Raw genomic sequence first — 19342 nt, 5'->3', positions numbered from 1 at the left:
CATGCGCACATGCGCACATGCGCAGCTTGACGGTTGGCAGCAAGCAGATGCGTGATATTGTTCGATACAAGCACACGCACGCACGCACGTGTACGTGCACACACACGGACGCACGCATGCATGCACGCAGGTGTAAGTGCACACGCACGCACGCACGTCTACGTGCACATGCATGCATGCACGCACGCACGTGTACCTGTACACACACGCACGTACGCACCAACGCACTCATGCACACACGTGTACCTGCACACGCACGCACGCACACACACACGCATGCACGCATGCTCGCACGTGTACGTGCACACGTTCGTACGTTTGTGTGCACGTACACGTGCGTGCGTGCACACGCACGCACGCACGTGTAAGTTCACACGCACGCACGCATGCACGCACGTGTACGTGCACACGCACGCACGCATGCACGCACGTGTACGTGCACACGCACGCACGCAGCACGCACGTGTACGTGCACTACATAAACAGCGCTTTCTATCAGAACATGTAGTCATTCATCTGTAAATGTCAAGCAGCACGCTTCGCTTCTGCCAACCACAACAGATAACAAATACACGTGACCTGATCTATGGCGTCACGTGAAACATCGCTATTGCTGCGTTGGGCCGATTAAATTGAACTTTACGTTGCGAGGACGCATTTGGTATCTAACGTAGCAGAGAATTCCAGGAATATTTAGAAGTCACGTAAAGTATACACATATAGCTCTCTTCCAAAGGATGCACGGAGCAATATTAGCTCCAGTATTTTCCACAGCTATACGATTCCCCTATCCTAATGAAAACGTTGTTACTCAAGTAAAGATGGTGAAATCTAAATCAACACACTCCCCTCCTAAATTCCCTCATGTATTAAAATATAGTGTAACATGTAGGCTAACACATCTAACTTATAACCTACTCTTTGTCATAACTCGTGTATGGACATAGTTCGCTAAATGTAGGATAACAAACCAGAGGAAGGCTGGTGATGCTGTACGTAAAAATGCCGCATAGGTGATGTTTCAGCTTACCGCAATCATATTTCGCGAGAAAGAAGCCCATTACGTTGTGAGGAAAACCGCTATAAGTTAAATTTCAGATATGCTCAAATAATTCATTTACCACCATAGGTGGCGCCACGGCATTATATTTTACTATGAGCGTCAATTACAGTAATACTGTGCTGTATATTATGTCATTATGCGTTTATATTGTGCTATATTATATTATCGAAGTACATCGTTCCAGGAAAAATGCTTGCAAAGCGAAGCTCCATCACGTGTATCACGTTGTCTTATTAACTGCTATTAAATAATCGAGGATGCGTTCCGACAGAAAGTTTTACCGGCAAAAGAAACGGGTAATCCCCCAGTATCCTCTCATACAAGCACCGACGCGCTTTATAACAAAACGCAAACATTGATACCGTAATGAAACACGGAAAAGCTAGTTTAAAATAAGAACTTGTACCCTGTATCTGGGGTGCAGTGGACGCAGGATATTAATGAACGCACAAATTCCACACACACGAAACGGAACATGCAGGTGTTTCCTCTAATATAAGCTAGGCGGGATCACAGGCACTTGGAATCAATAAATAAAAAAAGTAAATAAACACGAAATGTATTTACACTACCAAAGTCTTAATGTTTCTCTACTCTATTTCGCCTATTATTGCCGGTCGCCCAATGGAAATGACGTAGGGCCGTTTTACCGTTTTAACTATTACGATGTGCTCATGCAGTCTTTCGGAATTTTCATTAAAACGCATAGTGTAAGCTATATTTGCACATGACCAATACCTGCTAACAGTAAGTTAATTATTAGCTTGTAGTGTATGACACATACTTACTATTAGTTTGGTGTAAAAATCTCGATCCAAGCCTCCTTGGTAAGTTGGTTGGGTTGGATCAAAAATGGGTCATGGCTGCGGGCATGGCAACTATAGATATTAGAAAGACAAAAAAACATTTTAAAAATACACGCCCAATAAATGTAATTATATAATCCTACAAATGTGATGAACATAGAAAAATATCCGTTCAGCCTAATATCTCGATTACAAGTATTATCAGGAGTACATAAAAGAGACATAAAGAGAGTACGACAGGCCCGTAGCCGGGGGGGGGGGGGTTCGGGGGGTTCGCACGACCCCCCTCCCCCCGAGCCCCTCTCCGAGCAAAAACAAACAAACTTTTTTACCATTTGAAAATTTGCAAGAATTTCACCTCAGGTATGCACCAGATCGCTCCTTTTTAGTGTAATAATTGCAAAATCTCCCCGCACCCTCCCCCGGCTCGGTCGCTTCGCGCCCTTACAAATTGCCAACATTTAAAAACAACCCCCCCCCCCCATATAAAGCTGGCTACGGGCCTGGTACGGTATATATGTTCTTTATTTCTCTAACCCATAACAATTATTCCCTCATCCTTGTTCAACTCCGAAACGAGATTGCCCTCAAGCAATAGGATTTTGCTCTGAATCTATTATTTACAGGGTTACTGGGTGGATTGCCTGGCTGTGTACGTGCCGCGTGCCTTATTCACGCGGTGACCGGAGATCAGGGCGGATGTATTGTAACCGTGCGAATACGATGATACTTTCACTCCCTTCTCTGTAGGCGAACAACAACACCACAACGCTAGCGTCAATATTTGAATGAAATAATGTACGTAATCTAGTAGTACTCTTCATAGTAGTACCTGCTATATGGAAACAAAATACAAATTAAGTTATAACATCGTGGAAGCTAGAGTATTACCGGCACGCAACTATTGAACTAGTACTAACGGTTCAGGATAGAGAACATGGGTCCCAATAAAACGAGTCATTTACATCAATATAAATAATATTGGTTAGGGATATGGTTAGGGTTAGGGTTAGGATTAGGGTTAGAATTAGGGTTAGGGTTAGGCACATTGGTTTTATTGGGACCCATGTTCTCTATCCTTGGGCCGTTAGGGCCAGGGTTAGAATTAGGGTTAGGGTTAGGCACATTGGTTTTATTGGGACCCATGTTCTCTATCCTTGGGCCACTACTGTACTAGTATTACAATTAATACATACTATTACTAATTTTAGACACAGGTGCATTCGTTTGACCAATATACGTAAATACGCGTAGTGCCGTCTGCTTTCCATGTTTAGTCTGTGGCGGTGGTTAGTCCGCGATCCTGTCGTACCCAAACTTGGAATCTGCACAATCTCGAGATTGTGCAATGATTGTGCTGCCCAAACTGCGGATTCCCTAGTTTGGCTGACCAATCTCAAGATTGGGCAAACTGAAAACAGTCGGTGATTCAACAACCGCTCATAGCGAGTGTGTGGTGTGTGTGGTGCAAACTACGAAGAGATTTATTTCATATTTATCCAATTATTTATTATAATCATTTAATATTTATACAAAGGTGCCAAACACATTGAGGAAAGAAGGTATACGACCTTATAATTATATAGGTATGATATAACATTTGAAATCCTAATAATCATATGTTTGTGCAAGCTCTGTTTACCTCTGTTTGCCCAATCTCAAGATTGGTTGCCCAAACTGCGGATGCGCTGAAATTCCAAGTTTGTGCAAGATTCCAAGTTTGGGCACAACAATTCCCCCATAGTGTTGGCCCCCAACACAGCCTACTTCATTATCACGAGCGTCCGTGATTCATACGTGGATTCCACGTTCATTACAATCAGAGCTACTGTTACGTATACAGTTACGGTACTGTACTATCGCTAGCATTAGGTACGGCCGAGCATGCGTGCGAAAATGTCCGGTGCACTATAAATCTGTATCACACCCGCTTTGCCGGCAGCAGTTTGAAACTGTAGCCAACGGATTTTTGGACTGCGGATTTCAATTAGACATTTCTTAGTAACCAGCAGTGGTAAACGGCTATAAGGTAATGTACTTATTAACTACACAAGGTGCCAGTTACTCTAGCATTCGTCAACATTGCATAATCAATGGATCTATTATTCCTTTAATTTAAAAGCAAAAGGATTGTAATATCTTATAAACGACATATAGTTTCAGTTATATTATGGATAAATTTGTCCTAAAATGAACATCGTTCGGTTAAATAGCATTTAGGTATAAATATAATTGCACCTTTGTGATTAGCCTTTGGTCTGTAACGTGCAAAATATATTGGGAAATGCGCAACTTTTTCAGGGGGGCAGCACGGTCGCGAGTGTCAATGGCGCCGTTCACATTTCGTAGCGTTGATGTATAATTAATTATAACAATTAAATTAGGTATCTGGTAACAAGTAGGTGTGGGTATAGACGATTTGTTATACAGTAAGTACGGTTGTATGCAGTAAAATCCTAGAGTCTAGTATCCCTTTAAGCAGCGCCGTCTGTTCAATATCAGCAATGTTAATACTAGTGAATTTAAGCGCCAATCCCACAGTTTTGTTATTCCTTGTAAAAAAGTTGACCTCTTTCAGAAGCTTTGTTCATCCATTTAGCATGGTATATTCTGTATTAATTTGTTCATAATTTACTTACAGAATGAACAGATGGCTGGTGCTGACGGCATCCAGGCATTGCACAAACGTAGCAAACGTCTGAATGACGCAGGGTCAATAAGATATAGCATTCCTAAATGCATCCCTGTCAAGAGTGTTACTGATGATGCTGAAGCAGCTTTGCAGCAGCTGCACACGCAGCAGCGTACACTAGAGGATAACCTAGCAAGCGTACTCCGCGTGAGGGAGCTTGCAAATTGGTACACTTACATAGATGGAATGATTGTAGATGGGTGAGTATTAATTTCGCCAGTTAAAATCTACTTTACTGCCAGGCCAATGTAGTATTAGAGCTGCAGTGGATACAATTAATGTTCTGTCTAATAAGTTAGTATTTATATAGGTGCTCTGAAGATTTATGTAACTGTGAACCTTTTGTCATCCTCTTGTTATAACTAGGATCACCAGGCACCCTAACAAATAGCACACATATACCCATAACTTCATTCAAAAGCAAACCAAAGCAGCACAGTATTACTGAAATATTTTAACCATTATGCAACTCTCAGCCACGTCAAGAGACATTGCTTGTACATGTTAACGGTCATCAGTCACTATTGGTAATCACTTGATGGGTTCTGGAGAATGCAAAGCAAAATTTCCAATTTTATATAGCCATTGTGGCAATAGGAACCATAGCATTTAAAATGTTGTACTTTCTAACAGAATCTTTCTAGCATGACAACATTACAAGCCTTCAACAACCTGTTGGTTCTTCTCAGAATTTTTGTATGTTTCCATTAAAAAATAAAGTAAATTCATTCTATACAATTGTAGTTTAATATGTGTTTTGTATTATGCTTGTTTTTTTAATTTGATGAGTAATGTTATTTTCCTTTTAATAAGTTTTAATTATTTATTTCCAGACCCGAATCTGCAAAAATTCGAATTCATAATCTTGTGGCAGAACAGTTTAATAAACTTGATACAGATATCAAGGTAAGTGAATTTATTCATTGTTTATTACTATAGATGAAATTGCTATAATGCATGTAATTATATCATTTCAAACTTTCTAAAAGGAATTTTTTTTTTATTCCATCATGGTTAAATATGGTGTTAACATATCGTACTGCTAAATGTGTTGCCGTTTTCAGTGACTAATTTTATTATTTTATGTTTGCTAAGAACGTTAATATAATTTTCTATTGGAAGGAGGCAAATTCTTCTCCGGTAAAATCAAAGTCAAGGACCGATGTAGCAGAACATGTGTCAAGGAGTAAGGTATGTGTTTCACTGGCGATACAGTTGGTACTTTTAGAAATATATCTGTTTTACGAGATATTCCATCCAAAAAGTGCAATTTGGTGTTTAATGTATCATGTTCTCAATTCAGTGTAACCTGGCAAAGTAAAACTTGTCATTCAAGTAGCTTTGCTACAACATGGATGTGAGAATAATGCTGATTATGTTTGATGACTTATCACAGGCAGCAGGAAAAACAAGTGTTAAAACTAAACCAGTTGGAAATAAAATGAAGCCATCATCTATGAGCTCAGCTGGAGACAAACTAGTCAAGCCAACTGTCAGGAGTAAAACGACACGAAACCTTGAGCATGATACCAGGAAAAAGACCATTCCTCAACAGATGAGAGCAGAGTCATTTACAACACTACAATCTAGACCAGAGGCTAAAGTGAGTAATGTGTTGCCATTCACTTATTACTTCTCATTTAGATTGATTACTGTTGATTTTCTTATATCGGTGGATTTTACAATGTTTAATTTAATGAATTAATAATGAATAAATAAATAGTTTAATCGAGAATAATTCAATATATCTTGGGTAATTGCCCATTTCTATGTGTATAGGTTCAGCCAGTGAACAGCTACCACAGATCAAGTGTGAGACAACCATATCTACGCTGGGGATCTAGTCAATGGCAGATGCACCTACCACAAATCATGCCCTCACATTTTGAAGGTAAGGCATAATAAGTTATCAGGTATTTCGTCACAGTCTTTGACAGTTTGAAGTGTGCCATACCACGATTTGGTATTGAATAAGATTTGAATCAGGCTGTCTTACTTGGTAAACTTTCACTTTAATATCGGGTCATAAAATGAGTGCCAGTGCAAGACTACTGCATTGTTACAGGCATAGAAATGAAGTCAGCGAAGGTCCAAACGTCTGAGCAGACGTCACTGGATGACCTACATGACGGGGATGAGCGAGTCTCGCCTCAGCAGAAGACTTTCCGGCCACAGAGCGAGACGGATCAACCGATACCCGCTGCCATATCGCTCGGCATCACGCGGACGCCACCTTCCTCCTTCACAGCTTCACAAGGCTCTGCTTCCACACCGCTAACACGGACCCCAGCCACTCTGGGCACCATGATGTCTGGGGCGGTGGTAGACGACAGTCGAAGGCAAAGAAACGTTGGTTTCGTAAGCGTAAAAGCGGGCAAGACGAAACCGAGGCTGTCATTGCAGGTGAAAAAGCTGTCGTTAATTCTGCACTCGATATGAAAACCGTTTTCCTCACGAATACACTTTTAAATTTATATAAGAGCTGGTCATATTGAGGAGGGAGATGTTGATATTGATGCAGGCAATCATCAAAGTAATTTCTTGGTTTAAAAAATAAATAAATATTGGTATTGCCATAATTTTTAACATAATTAATGAGTATCTCTATGAAGTTGCAGAGTATTGAGTTGTCAAATACATTGTCGTAATGTGCAGTAGGCTTCACTCACATTGTTTTCCATCACCTTGCAATATATGATGTGATGTTTAACCATATTGATAGCGATTCACCACTGATACCTCCCTCCGAATTTATGTCATTCTTAATAGGTTTTGCCTAACATAGAAATCCCATCGCACAAAGCAGATGCATCAATGGATCAACCAAATTACCTGCTCGTGACGGAAAAGGAGGAGGAGGAGGTACTGCGTGGTGATGACTTGTAGGGAATAGAGTAACATGTTCGGGGTTCTGTCGTGGCACTACTTGTGATGTTCAGACTCGACGGTGTCCGGTACAGATATTTACAGGAGTTTTCCACATGTAGAGACATCTAGATATAGATAGTAGGGATAGTGGGAGAACATGCCCTTCTATTTTCTATTTCTTTCATTACACACAGCTATAGTAGGTAGTCGGAAGACAGGTGATATATATATATATATATATATATATAGGTGGTATAGGGACAGGTTTGACTATATATAACATACATGTACACATACATGATAGCAAGTGCACCGAGTCAATAGTGTAAGGAAACGGTACTATTTCACCATAAACTTTTCAATTGTTTATGGGGAAAAATCGGCAAGCTGACATGTGCTTGATGTGGCAGGTTAGTGACACAAGCAGCACCGAGGGAGATGGCGTTCTCCTTCCTGGATTCCGCCAAACTTCACCGCAGCCACACACTCGGCCTACTCACCTGATAGAGCCAACAAAGCTGTCACTCCATGATCATCAGCCGCATGGTCCCTCATCAGACACTTTGGCCGAAAACCTTCTGCAGAGGAAATCTGTCGAAGACAAGGCAAAGCAGTGGTAAGCTTTTCTGGTACCTATGGTAAAATCGATAAAAAAATAAAATCACGTATTTAACTCGTCGTGGGGTTATTGAAGTCGGCGTGCATATCTCAGTTAACTTATACGGCCAGCACGGGAAGTAGGGTAGGTAAACATGGCACTTGCCTTCAGTGGGATGACGGAATTCGACCCGTGGATTGATGCGCGTCATGGCTTTCTGCGTGCAGGATTGAGCAGGAGCTATTGGCCAGGATTGTCGGCGAGATGCGCAAGGCAGACGATGAGCAGACCCGCCATGTTGTTGATGTGGATGTAGCCGGTAGCTCCAGTGAAGACTCACGCTCGCATGGAAACACAAGTAAGCGTTGGGGTTGTTATAACGCTGTTATATGTCATGGGTATGTCTTGCACCATTGAAGCAATATACAGTCCTGTACATACTGATGGGAAATCCCCAAAAGTATCCTTTATAGACGTCTATTCTATAGAGGTTTCTGCTAACACCGGTTTAATTGTATATAATGACCCCTGTAATCTTGGGTAAGAACCATTGTTGCTCCTAAGCTTGTAGATTCATAGCATTGCTGCATATATAATCACAAATTATATACGAGTCCAATAAAGGGTTTGTATAATGCCGGTAACACGTCCTTTAGAGCAATGTCAAATAAAATACAGTTGTTGATGGGCTGAAGAGCTTTTTGGTAGTATGAAACTTGTAATCGCATTGACGTTTGTTTTAAATCTGCGATCTTCTCTGTAGCCAGATTCCTGGGAGCTCGGGGTTTGCAGGCATTTATTAATGCAGGATTGCAAGTCGATGGAGCTTTGCTCGAAAGCTTACTGAAGGAAGCGATACTAGAGGAAATACGATCACTGTTAGGAGAAAGGCAGTCTCCACAGCCCTCATTGATTCCTGCTGCAGAAGACATCCCCCACACTGAATCTCCTGTTGCAATGGTGTGCAAGCATTGCAGCCTTTATAATTTAAGCCATAATTATTGCCAATACTATATTGTTACTATATAACTATTATAAGCGTAATAATAAAGAAATTATTAGTATAAATGAAAATATAATTTTCTGCTTCTGTACAGAGCTGAGCTATCAAAGACATAATTAACAGAAAGGTTAATTACGTTTTTCCAGAATACATAATATGGGATAATACCACAATAAGGATTTTGGAAATTTTGATATCTAGGGTAAATTACATTTTGACTGCCTGCTGAATGCATTTAATTATGTCTAATGGCGAATAGAGACAGACTGGTAGTTAATGAATGTGATATGTGCCACACAAATTTGATCACTATATAACGCTATGTGCAGTGTAATGTCTTTCATCCTACATCTCTGCTCTATTTACAGCCACCTGTGCGTAGTCGCAGCATTACGCCTGATGTCACACCAACCCTCTCCCCAGTCTCCTCACACAGTAGTATTAAGGAAGAAGCAGAAGACAGCCCGACTCCACAACAACAGCCTACACCAGACAATAGTCGTGTGTCCGAGGAAATCTTAAAGCCCGGAATGCTGGCCCTCGAAGGTGCTTTGCTGTTGTTTTCGTCGCGCAGTCTCTACGCAAATATATTACATGCTACAATCTGTTAGAACCAGTAAGTTAATTAAGCTGAAGGGGTCGTTGTCGTATCAGGTACTACATATATGTACCCGAGGTACATATGTGTATACACAAAGTGTACCAGACTTGTACTACAGAAGTGTACCCTAACCCTAACCCTAACCCTAAACATACCTCATATAAAAATATAAACATAATACTAAACAACCTAAAACTACCTCGGGTACATATATGTAGTACCTGATACGACAACGACCCTTCATGCGTAAGTTAACTTCTGGGAAATTATGTTCAATATTTTGCAAGAATGTAGACTTAGGTCTGTTGATAACTAGTATGCTGCAGTTACAGACGTTTACGCGCACATATATACATGCGCACGGACGCACGCACGCAAGCATGCACACATACTTACAATGCATTGCACTTGTAAGCGAACCTTGCAAACAATAAAAAAGTGCACATCTATAATCCTATTAACATCATTCAGATGTTGGAACTTATTTCTTCACATTTCCTATTTGCAGAAGCAGAGAGTTCGACAGTAGTGCACACAAGCAGTCCCCCGATCGCTGCCTCACCCACCCCTACTCCCACACCACTCCCGGCACCCACACCACCACCAACATCACCACCCTCGCCAGTCCCCAGTGTACCAACACCATCCCCCCCATCAGAACCTTCTGTGGCATCCCCTGTTGCAAGTGAAAGGAGTGAGCTCTCAGTGCCAGACATCCCAAATGAAGAAGAGAATCGGAGTAGAGAGTAAGTATGCATGTATTTTACTCATTGTTCAGGAATTTATAGATAAATAACATACTGCTTTTGATAATACTGCTGCTAGTCATTCGAACCCAAGCTCGTAACAATAACGGACAAAATATCAGACAAAGTACAAGTATATGTATTTACGTTTTAGCACGCATGTGGACCATAATAAATTGTATTCTCTCAATATTGCACACTCACATAGCATCATAGCATGTCACACGTCACTCATAAATTTGTTGATTTTTGTCTGTAATGCCGATGTATTTTATTTGCCATCTATTGTTTTCAGGCTGTCTCCTGTTGTTGTCGAGATGGTGCCACAGACACCTGCTGAATTTCAGCTCCCTCCCAAGCTTCCTTCACCCGAACCAGAGCCTTCTCCCCCTTCATCTGCTGCTGAGCAGACGTCATCCGTTTCAGAGGAATCGTCGAGCGTCATTCAGGTGAAGCATGTGCTATCAGTCGGCACTATATGCTATACACATTGCTTCAGCGTAGAATTGACATGGATTTATATGTTGATTTGCCCCCAGTAAACTCCTAGTTGTTTACAAATATACATGGCCAATCTTTTTTGAAACCTCACATTCTGTTGCACCACATTATCTACTGTATAAGTTCATGGTATTGTTTGTCTCCATTCTCATTTCGTATGAAACTATGAAGTTTACTGTAGTAAGTGCTATGTAATGTATTGACATAGGCATACTGCAGTGGGTAGTCATAATTATCCTATCTCACGACTTTATTCGTTTTTTTCTCCTTCCGTACATGTCTAATGTGATATTTACTGCATAGCAGGACAGCTATACCTCTACCGGTTGGAGCCTGTCGGAGGGAGAGTGGTTACTCGGTGGGTTACACACCAACCTGCACCGGCCTGGCATGATGCCAGCGAGCACTGACAGTACGATGCGTGGAATATGGGACATTGAAGAAGACGAGTTAGAGCCAGGACAGGTGAATATGTAACATGGTCCAGATTTCACAGAAATCAAGAGTAGATTCCAATTGCTTGATGACTTCATTGTGTGGTGAGGATAGAAGCTGACAGGATTCGAAGATCATGGAAGTGTAGTCTTTTATATCCACGCCTAAATGTGTAAGGAATTTACACTTAACAGAGACAGCCAAGAGAGCAATTCAATGCATGAATCAATAATGAACCCTACATAGACACATACTTTCGGGCAATTTTATATGCTCTTGTAGTGACTGATAACGTGGTACTGAAGAGTTTTAGACGATCTTGAGCAGACATTGCAAGCACGCTTAAACCTCTGTGATGAGGTTTTGATAGTAGGGTGCGAAATTAACGGGAATCCGGAGTCAAATACTCCCTGATTTACTGTCGGACTCCCTGATTTGACATATGCAGGAGTCCGTGTGACTCCCTGAAAATTCTGCCATACTAACTAGTTCGTTCCGGAGCCTCGTGGAATTACTGTATTTTTTCAGCTAATGTCCAAAGAAAATTTGGCAGACGTGCAACTGCATGAATCTTAAAAATAAGCACATGCGTTATTGTTAATATCTTTAATTTTGAACCTCAGACTGCGGACTCCCTCTTTTTGAGGGTATGGAGTCCAGTCCGTTGGACTCCCTTGTTGAAAATTTCTACCCCTGTGATGGTCAAGCGATTTCTATGCATAACCTTAATTATAGGTGCCACCTGGAAGAAGAGCAGCAGCAGCAGCAGCAGCAGATGGATCGATTGCTTTACTGCTAGCACGCATTGATAAGGGACTCAATGCTACAGTTAGTGAAGAAGCCAGCAAGGGGGAACTAATGTACAATTACAGTGCTGGAGAGGTAAGAAACTATATAGATGAGTAGACACAGTAGACAACATGGAAACCAACTTTATTGTAAGTAGAACCACTCACTAAATTATACATAATGCTACTTTGTAGGGCACTACCTATTTGAAAATGTTGTTCTTTCACTGGTAAACCCCCAAATCCTAGCTAAAAACACTATTAATAAACTGATTCTAAAATATATCAATGGAAAATATATTTAAAAAAAACATATGTGTTAATTAAACCAAAATATATAAATGGATTCTCGCTTGTGCTGTTCACATTTTTGCACTGCTCTGAAGTAGTTTATCGGCATACGTTTCATTCAGCTCAGCGTGGCAGGGCGTTATCTCCCAATGACAAATCATGCAAAAGTGGCACATGTGCAATTTGAGCTTCCCACCTCTCCTGGGGAGGTGCCGCATCATCATGGCCTACAGGGCATGTCATATGCTCCCTTGGCCACTTCGGAATGTCAGGCAGATGCTGAAGACAACAGCCAACTAGATGTTGTGAGCGAGGGACAGAAACTTGAATTGGTAAGAGCTAATTAAATGAACAACTCTCCATCGAAAAATGAAAGGTTACATGAAAATTACACTGTAGCAACTGTGCTTAGCTCATTGCTCACTATAATCGCTTGAAATTTTGTTGGTGTAACCCGCAAAGAACCATCGAAACTTGTAGGTCAGAACACTTAGTTGGCCACAATGTGATGTAGTATTACTATTTCAGCCACTGCCATTCCATGTAAAAACTATGGACCATCAGCAAGATGATCACAGTGGCAGTGATGGAGGCAGTGGTGAAGTGAACCCCATCAGAAAACCCCCAGCAGTTCCAGGAGCAGGTAAGGCCCCACGTATTTCCACTCACTTCTGTGATTCCGCCATCAGGCTACTAACAGGAAAAATCACAATCACACAGTGTGTAAGCCATGCTGCTGTATCGTCTGCTGCATCATCTGTAGTGATACTGTAGATATGAAGACATTTGTTGACGACGTTACATATCAGGATGCAGCAGATAGCGAAATGCAACTTGAGCGACTTGCGACTTGCAACTTGCGAGATGCAAGTAAATGCAACTTGATGCTATTGCAGAGGCAGTCCCAGTTACAATCCGAAGAAGAATGAGTGACCAACCGAATGCGTCAAAAATTACTGTAACTGCTATGGACGATGATGATGAGGAAGAAGATGATAGCAGTAATACAAGTAATAATCCAGGAAATAAAGACATTGAGCACAATGGTATGAATAATTATTAATCCTTCACTTTGATATACAATTGTTGACAAATAATCTTTATTCTGCAGATAAACAATTAATGATCGTATGTTACACCTGTGTGAAAACAGATAATCATTTGTAAAGTCACATAGAACTACAGCTTTCTATGTCTATAGAAGTACAAACCTAATATGCTACGCTTTTGCTTCATCCGTTTATGTTTAATAGCTACTGGTTAAAATAGCATGTTAGGAGTTTGATTAGAAAACTACTGGTTTTAGAAACTACAAATTTTCAGTTGCTGGATTACATGATAAGAAAACCAGCTTCACATGTAATGAAAAATAGATTAGATTAGATTTAGTCCAATTTATTTTTGATGTAACCAGGAGTACACTAAATACAATTAAATACCAATTTACTCCTAATATAACGTCTATAATTTGGCACATTTATTACTTGTTCAACAGATGCCAGCACCATTTCTGATCGGCCAACATCGTCGCGGCTTGAAATAACTGCACTGGATGACAGTGACTCGGACGGAGAGGAACTCGCTTACGAAATTTCAAACGAGGGTGAAAGATCTGTTTCTAGTGACCATGCAGGTTACTCTGACCAGATAGCTGGTCAATCTCATGATGGCGATGGTACCGGTACCCTTTTAGGGACGCTGCATAACATTCCAGATTTAATTGACTCCTCCTAGTTATAAATGTATTGTCACACTAGAATTTGTAAATAGAAGAGTAAATTAATTTTAAGTAGAGTATTCACCTGCTATTTCTGCCTTTGTATGTTGGATGTATATATTTTTAATACGTGTTCTTTATATATGCATTTGATCATAATGAATATAGTGGTGTAGAAGTTTTTGTACCATATTTTCCTGGTCTACTTAGCTGTCAGAGTAAAAAATGAATTTGCATCCACAGTATCAGTCTCAGTATTATGAGCTATTGATATTCCAAGATTATACACCAATTTTGCACTGCAACCATGATCGTAGCTAGACTCGATGTTTTGACTAGTAAGAAGACTACGTACACACTGTAGAGTGATATGGTCAGATGGGTTTTTGGAAAACTGCACGCTTTTGTCTTTCACTTAGTTTTAACATGCCAAGTAGACAGTACAGCATTGTAAGATGTGCAAACAAGGTATAGATATTTGATGGTAGCAAAGCCAATAAGTCCTACAGTGCACCACACTTTTTGAAATGCAAAATTGGCTCATTTGGGAGCTTGAAATAATACATCATATTAAAGTCGCTGATAAGACATTAATTTCAAGAGCAGACATGTAAGTCGAGCAACAAATTTGTTTGTACAAAAGTCGAAATGACAAAGAATACCTCATTAGTTATGAAGTCAACCATTTTATTTTTGTTTTGACACTATAAACAAGAAATACTTGATTTTACAACGAAGTACTCTAACAATACAAGAAGACAAAGAACAGGTTTAATAATGTAATAGATTTAGTTACAGCAACTGATTTTAACGTTTAATCAAAGAAATACACAGAAATGCAATAGGGACTGTATAATTATCTATATAATCTATAGTTATATTAATAAAGCACCTCAATATGTATACTTTATCAGGAAATAAAAAAGATGTTAGGTGGCAGTCAAAAACATATTACTGCCCGATGAAACACGACTCACACATTCAATAGCCACGCAAACTACCCCCTACTCCTCCTTTCAACTGACTGTATACATCCAATTGTCCCCCAATTCAATTTGTTTTCTAGGACAATAATTTTATGAGACGGGCTACAATCTCAAATGACACAGTGAAAAAATATTTACACATTATTGTGACACGATTATTCAAAAAGGGACTATGAAATAACTGCCACGACTATAATTTTCTCTGGAACTGGGTGTAAATTCATTCCTTGATATACTTTCTTCAGGTTGCATTGCTTACACCATCCATCATCCAGGGAAAGGCACTGCAAACCGCCCCGTATTTTACGTCCAAACGGCCCGTAATTCCCTGTACAGAAATGCAAACAGGCTGCGTATTAGTACTATTAGTAAAGTAAAGTAAAGTAAAGTAAAATTTATTTTCATCGGTATATCATGAACATTGTAACATAAGCTAAAAGCTTTTGCACCGATATCAAACAAGAATAAAAGATATTGATTATAGGGGCCTACATAGTAAAAACTGCGTAACTGCAGTGTTACTATTCACATAGGCCTTATTGGCCGTATTGCCTTTAAACAAATAACAACAATATATCAATATATTACATGTCAATTAGCGACACATTGAGCATCTGCACCTGTACCCACCCCACGTTTCGAGTAGCCTTTTAAACACGTTGAAGTTCTCACTCCGACGTATACATTTCGGTAATTCGTTCCATATTCTAGCTCCTTCATACTTTAAGCTTTTCTTACCGCAAGTTGCCCTTTCGAAACGTGGGATGTGTACACGGTAATTAAAACTATATCTGGATTCATTCTTTACAACAAGATCGTGGTAACAATTAGACATGTTCTAGAACTTCATAAAACTGTAATAATAGATATATACATGTTGAGGGATGTAGACTGTTGAGATTTCATCAAAATTATTGATATTTTTTTGCACGTCAAATTACAGTCAGAATGAAATGTGTTATAGCCACATAAATGAATTCATTTATTTTTATTGAGAATACTTTAATTGTGTGAAATGGCATCTCTATCCATGGTTCTCCGCATTCCTTATATGCAACATATGTTGGGTCCAACATGCCTTCAAATCCAAAGCTAATTTGTGACATACATCCCATAGACCTTTTGACATGTCTTTATTTCCTAATCAGCATGCCTTAATTCCCAACTGTTTACTTTTGACAATCTCAACACAGTCATGCTGTTTTCACAGCTTGATGTATGTGTATCCAAAACTCTAATTAGTAGAACCGCCTCCCAGGCCCACTCTCATCTGTACATAAACATCATGGCTTCTGAAATTCTTGGGGACAACCCTGATACCTATCTATATATCTATATATCTATATATCTATAATTCATGTGTTATTAGCTCTTTGTCTATATCTGTATCAATATAATAACGCCTAAGGTTGTTGCCGCACTCTGATTGGTTGGAGCCCCCTCTCTATGCACACTAAATCAAGCAAGGTCAATAACCCCCACACTTTCAGATTAATTGTGTTGTAATGCTGACTACAGACTAACATGTGGAGAAATGTACTTTGCCGATCTAAATATCAGTAAGCAAGGTTTGAACAATGCAACTTTTGTGTTGAGTCTATCTGATCAAAATATTTTTATGCTCAAACGCATTGCAAAACCGTACAACCACACATCTTACTTGTTATACCGGTGATACCCAAATACTAATGCTGAAACCATAATAAAACAGCAGGTAGAGGAGGTAGAGGGGACACGGTAGAGGGTGGAGGAAAGTATGTGAAAATGAAGAAGTAAAGGAGAAAGGAAGGTAGAGGGGGATAAAATGGGAGTATGTGGAGGTAGAGAAAATGGGTAATGTAGAGAGGGTAAAGGAAAAAGAAAAGGAAGGATAGAGAAAAGGCAGAAGGAAGGATAGAGGAAAGGCAGGAGGGATAGAGGAAAGGCAGAAGGAAGGATAGAGGAAAGGCAGAAGGAAGGATAGAGGAAAGGCAGAAGGAAGGAAAGAGGAAAGGCAGAAGGAAGGATAGAGGAAAGGCAGAAGGAATGATAAAGGAACAGGAGAAACAGAGTTACTGAAGAACATACAAGAGGGGGAGAGGTGAGGTGGAGACAGTGGAGGTGGTAAAGAAGGTGAAATAAGTGGAGGAGACAAAAATGTAGAAAGAGAATATGGCCGAGGAGGATGAAAGCGAGATTATAAGAAGAAAATCAAGTAGAGAATAAAGAAACTTCTTCAAAAACACTAAGCTGCATAGTGCATATGCTATGTAGGCTATAATTACTGTGAAATAATTTAGCTTTTGGTCATTTCTGAAAGAGTTAAGATTTGTCTCATAACTATCAGCAACAGTCCAAACATCAATCAGTGGGGTATGATGGCACTGCATTTAAATATGATTGTGTACAGGGCCCAGCAAAAGTATCATGCTATTTGAAAAGGGAAGATTTGAAGCCCAAAATCTTACTATTTAAATTGTATGTTACCATTTATAAGAACCATCAAGGCTCAAATAGAATCTACATACTTCAACAAATAATATCACTAGTGCAAAATTAATCCTACACTCATATTATAGAAACATGTCGATAGATACTGCCAACGAGAATCATGAAGTAACATGACCAAACTACAGAATCTCACCACGAAAGGGTCCCCAGCATTTCTTGTTCAACCAAACATCTCCTGTGAGGCATAGGTCATGTAGAGGAATCCATCGTCGTCCTTGTCGTCCCTGTACACCTCCGCTAGCACCGTCGACATGCTGGCCAGACTTTTATTGTTGATGATCAGGTAGAACGCTTGGTTTGCACTCAAATGCAAGCGATTCCTTAAAAACAAAAGAACGATATCGCTTGACGCACGTATAATACCCACACACACTCACATCACGAGCATATCATGACGGGGTAAGAGGTATTAGTACTGTATATACGTGTTTATTCCCGCATGTATTGCCAAGTGATGAGCTACAAGGGAAGGGTCCATAAATGTGAATTCAAAAGCCATACACGTATTCGCATTGATGGATAGATTACAATTACAGTGCCTCCCACATGGTTACATCTGATCGATTCCTCTTTTCTTCATTTATATTCTCATAATTGTACCGTGCTGGCTGCATCCGTATTTAGTCCAGTAGCAGAATCGGAAAATAGGCCCTAAATAAGGCTCATAGGGTCTATGTACCCCAGGGTACTGCCGGAACGTACCCTGGTAACTATTTGATATGGTTAGGGTTAGGGTTAGTGCTAGTGTTAGGGTTAGTGTTAGGGTTAGTGCTAGTGTTAGGGTTAGGGTTAGGGTTAGGGAGTAGGCGTAGGCGACTCCCTAGACTCGTTAGTGGAGTAGGCGAGGTACGGTCCGGCATATTAGATAGTACCAGGGTCCAGGGTACGTTCCGGTACGTTCCGGCAGTACCCTGGTGGACATAGACCCTCTCAGCCTAAATAAGGAAATCGTAGCACCCCCACTACACAATTGGTTTGACTTCAGATTATGGTAGAGAAATACCTACAGAATAAGTTTATTGAGGGTGTACTAATGAATTGTGGGGTCGGGAGTGTGCTACATGACAATTTTTGGAGGGGGGTGGGGTCAAATAATATTGAAGTGAGTGAGTGAGTGAGTGAGTGACATGAGTGACCGATGGGAAAAAAACTGCTTTGAATATTCAACAATTTTGAATATTGTTTTACCCATAATGCACTGGGAATCTAATTCTCAAGGCAGCCATCTTGAATTTTCGTCTACATGAGGTACGTTGCTTTCTCTATTTTTTTGTGTTAAATATTCATTTATAGCCACATTTTATTATTAATCACAATGGAAAACATTCCCTAAAGCATTAGAATATTTAGAAAAACTGTATTTTAAGCCCCCAAAAAAAGTAGACATGGAATGGTACACGTTCCCGGTGTGTATCGAGTCACGGTCAGTAATCGAGAGGCGAGATTTTTCCTCATTTCTGTTAAAATGACTATTGCGAGTTTTTTGGCTCAGAAAAATTAAATATAGCTGAATATAGCCTCACCTGACAGTGGAAATATCACTGATTATACCAACATTCAAAACACCAAGATTTTATGCAGTTAAAGCATGTAAAAATTGATTTGACCACATCATACCAGCAATAAATTTTATCGTGTCCCGACTCTCAAAATTACAAATGGCATCTTCAAAACAAGTGTACATAATTAAAACAAAGGGGCGTGCAATTCTGTGTGGTAAATATTATTTATTGTTTATGTCAATAATTCAGAGCACT

General features: G+C 40.0%; 2 protein-coding genes and 1 long non-coding RNA gene across 3 annotated transcripts in view; 1 reads left to right on the top strand and 2 right to left on the bottom strand.

Moving 5' to 3' along the window:
- LOC106807947 overlaps window positions 1-2565 on the bottom strand; it is a 5262-nt gene extending 2697 nt beyond the window's left edge. The window contains exons 1-2 of the long non-coding RNA XR_001393727.1: window positions 2494-2565; window positions 1852-1941 (exon numbers count right to left, since the gene is read on the bottom strand). This is a non-coding gene — a long non-coding RNA (uncharacterized LOC106807947). The remainder of the gene's footprint in view (window positions 1-1851; window positions 1942-2493) is intronic.
- A 1314-nt stretch (window positions 2566-3879) lies between these two features.
- Window positions 3880-14414, top strand: LOC106807945 (protein TALPID3-like). The gene is made up of 20 exons (XM_014810469.1): window positions 3880-3898; window positions 4511-4761; window positions 5395-5467; window positions 5684-5752; window positions 5958-6164; window positions 6341-6452; window positions 6627-6964; window positions 7331-7423; window positions 7840-8045; window positions 8255-8385; window positions 8791-8987; window positions 9399-9576; window positions 10140-10377; window positions 10673-10826; window positions 11185-11343; window positions 12049-12195; window positions 12515-12724; window positions 12921-13035; window positions 13289-13438; window positions 13888-14414. The coding sequence occupies exons 2-20, from the start codon at window positions 4520-4522 to the stop codon at window positions 14124-14126; spliced, it is 3258 nt and encodes a 1085-aa protein (XP_014665955.1). The 5' UTR covers window positions 3880-3898; window positions 4511-4519; the 3' UTR covers window positions 14127-14414.
- Window positions 14415-14775: 361 nt separating this feature from the next.
- Window positions 14776-19342, bottom strand: part of LOC106807946 (microtubule-associated proteins 1A/1B light chain 3C-like) — an 18366-nt gene continuing 13799 nt past the window's right edge. The window contains exon 5 of the mRNA XM_014810470.1: window positions 14776-15423. The gene's annotated coding sequence lies outside the window, so the exon portion shown is untranslated. The remainder of the gene's footprint in view (window positions 15424-19342) is intronic.

The sequence above is a fragment of the Priapulus caudatus genome, unplaced genomic scaffold, assembly GCF_000485595.1.
Source record: "Priapulus caudatus unplaced genomic scaffold, Priapulus_caudatus-5.0.1 Scaffold244, whole genome shotgun sequence".
Lineage (NCBI taxonomy): Eukaryota > Metazoa > Priapulida > Priapulimorpha > Priapulimorphida > Priapulidae > Priapulus > Priapulus caudatus.
This window is presented reverse-complemented; position numbering and strand designations above follow the sequence as displayed.

Excerpts from the sequence above, each read along its gene's own strand:
- LOC106807945 (XM_014810469.1), top strand. The coding sequence starts at position 4,520 with ATGGCTGGTGCTGACGGCATCCAGGCATTGCACAAACGTAGCAAACGT. Across the intron at positions 4,762-5,394 it reads GATGGAATGATTGTAGATGG|ACCCGAATCTGCAAAAATTC; the intron begins GTGAGTATTAAT and ends ATTTATTTCCAG. Across the intron at positions 8,046-8,254 it reads GAAGACAAGGCAAAGCAGTG|GATTGAGCAGGAGCTATTGG; the intron begins GTAAGCTTTTCT and ends TTCTGCGTGCAG.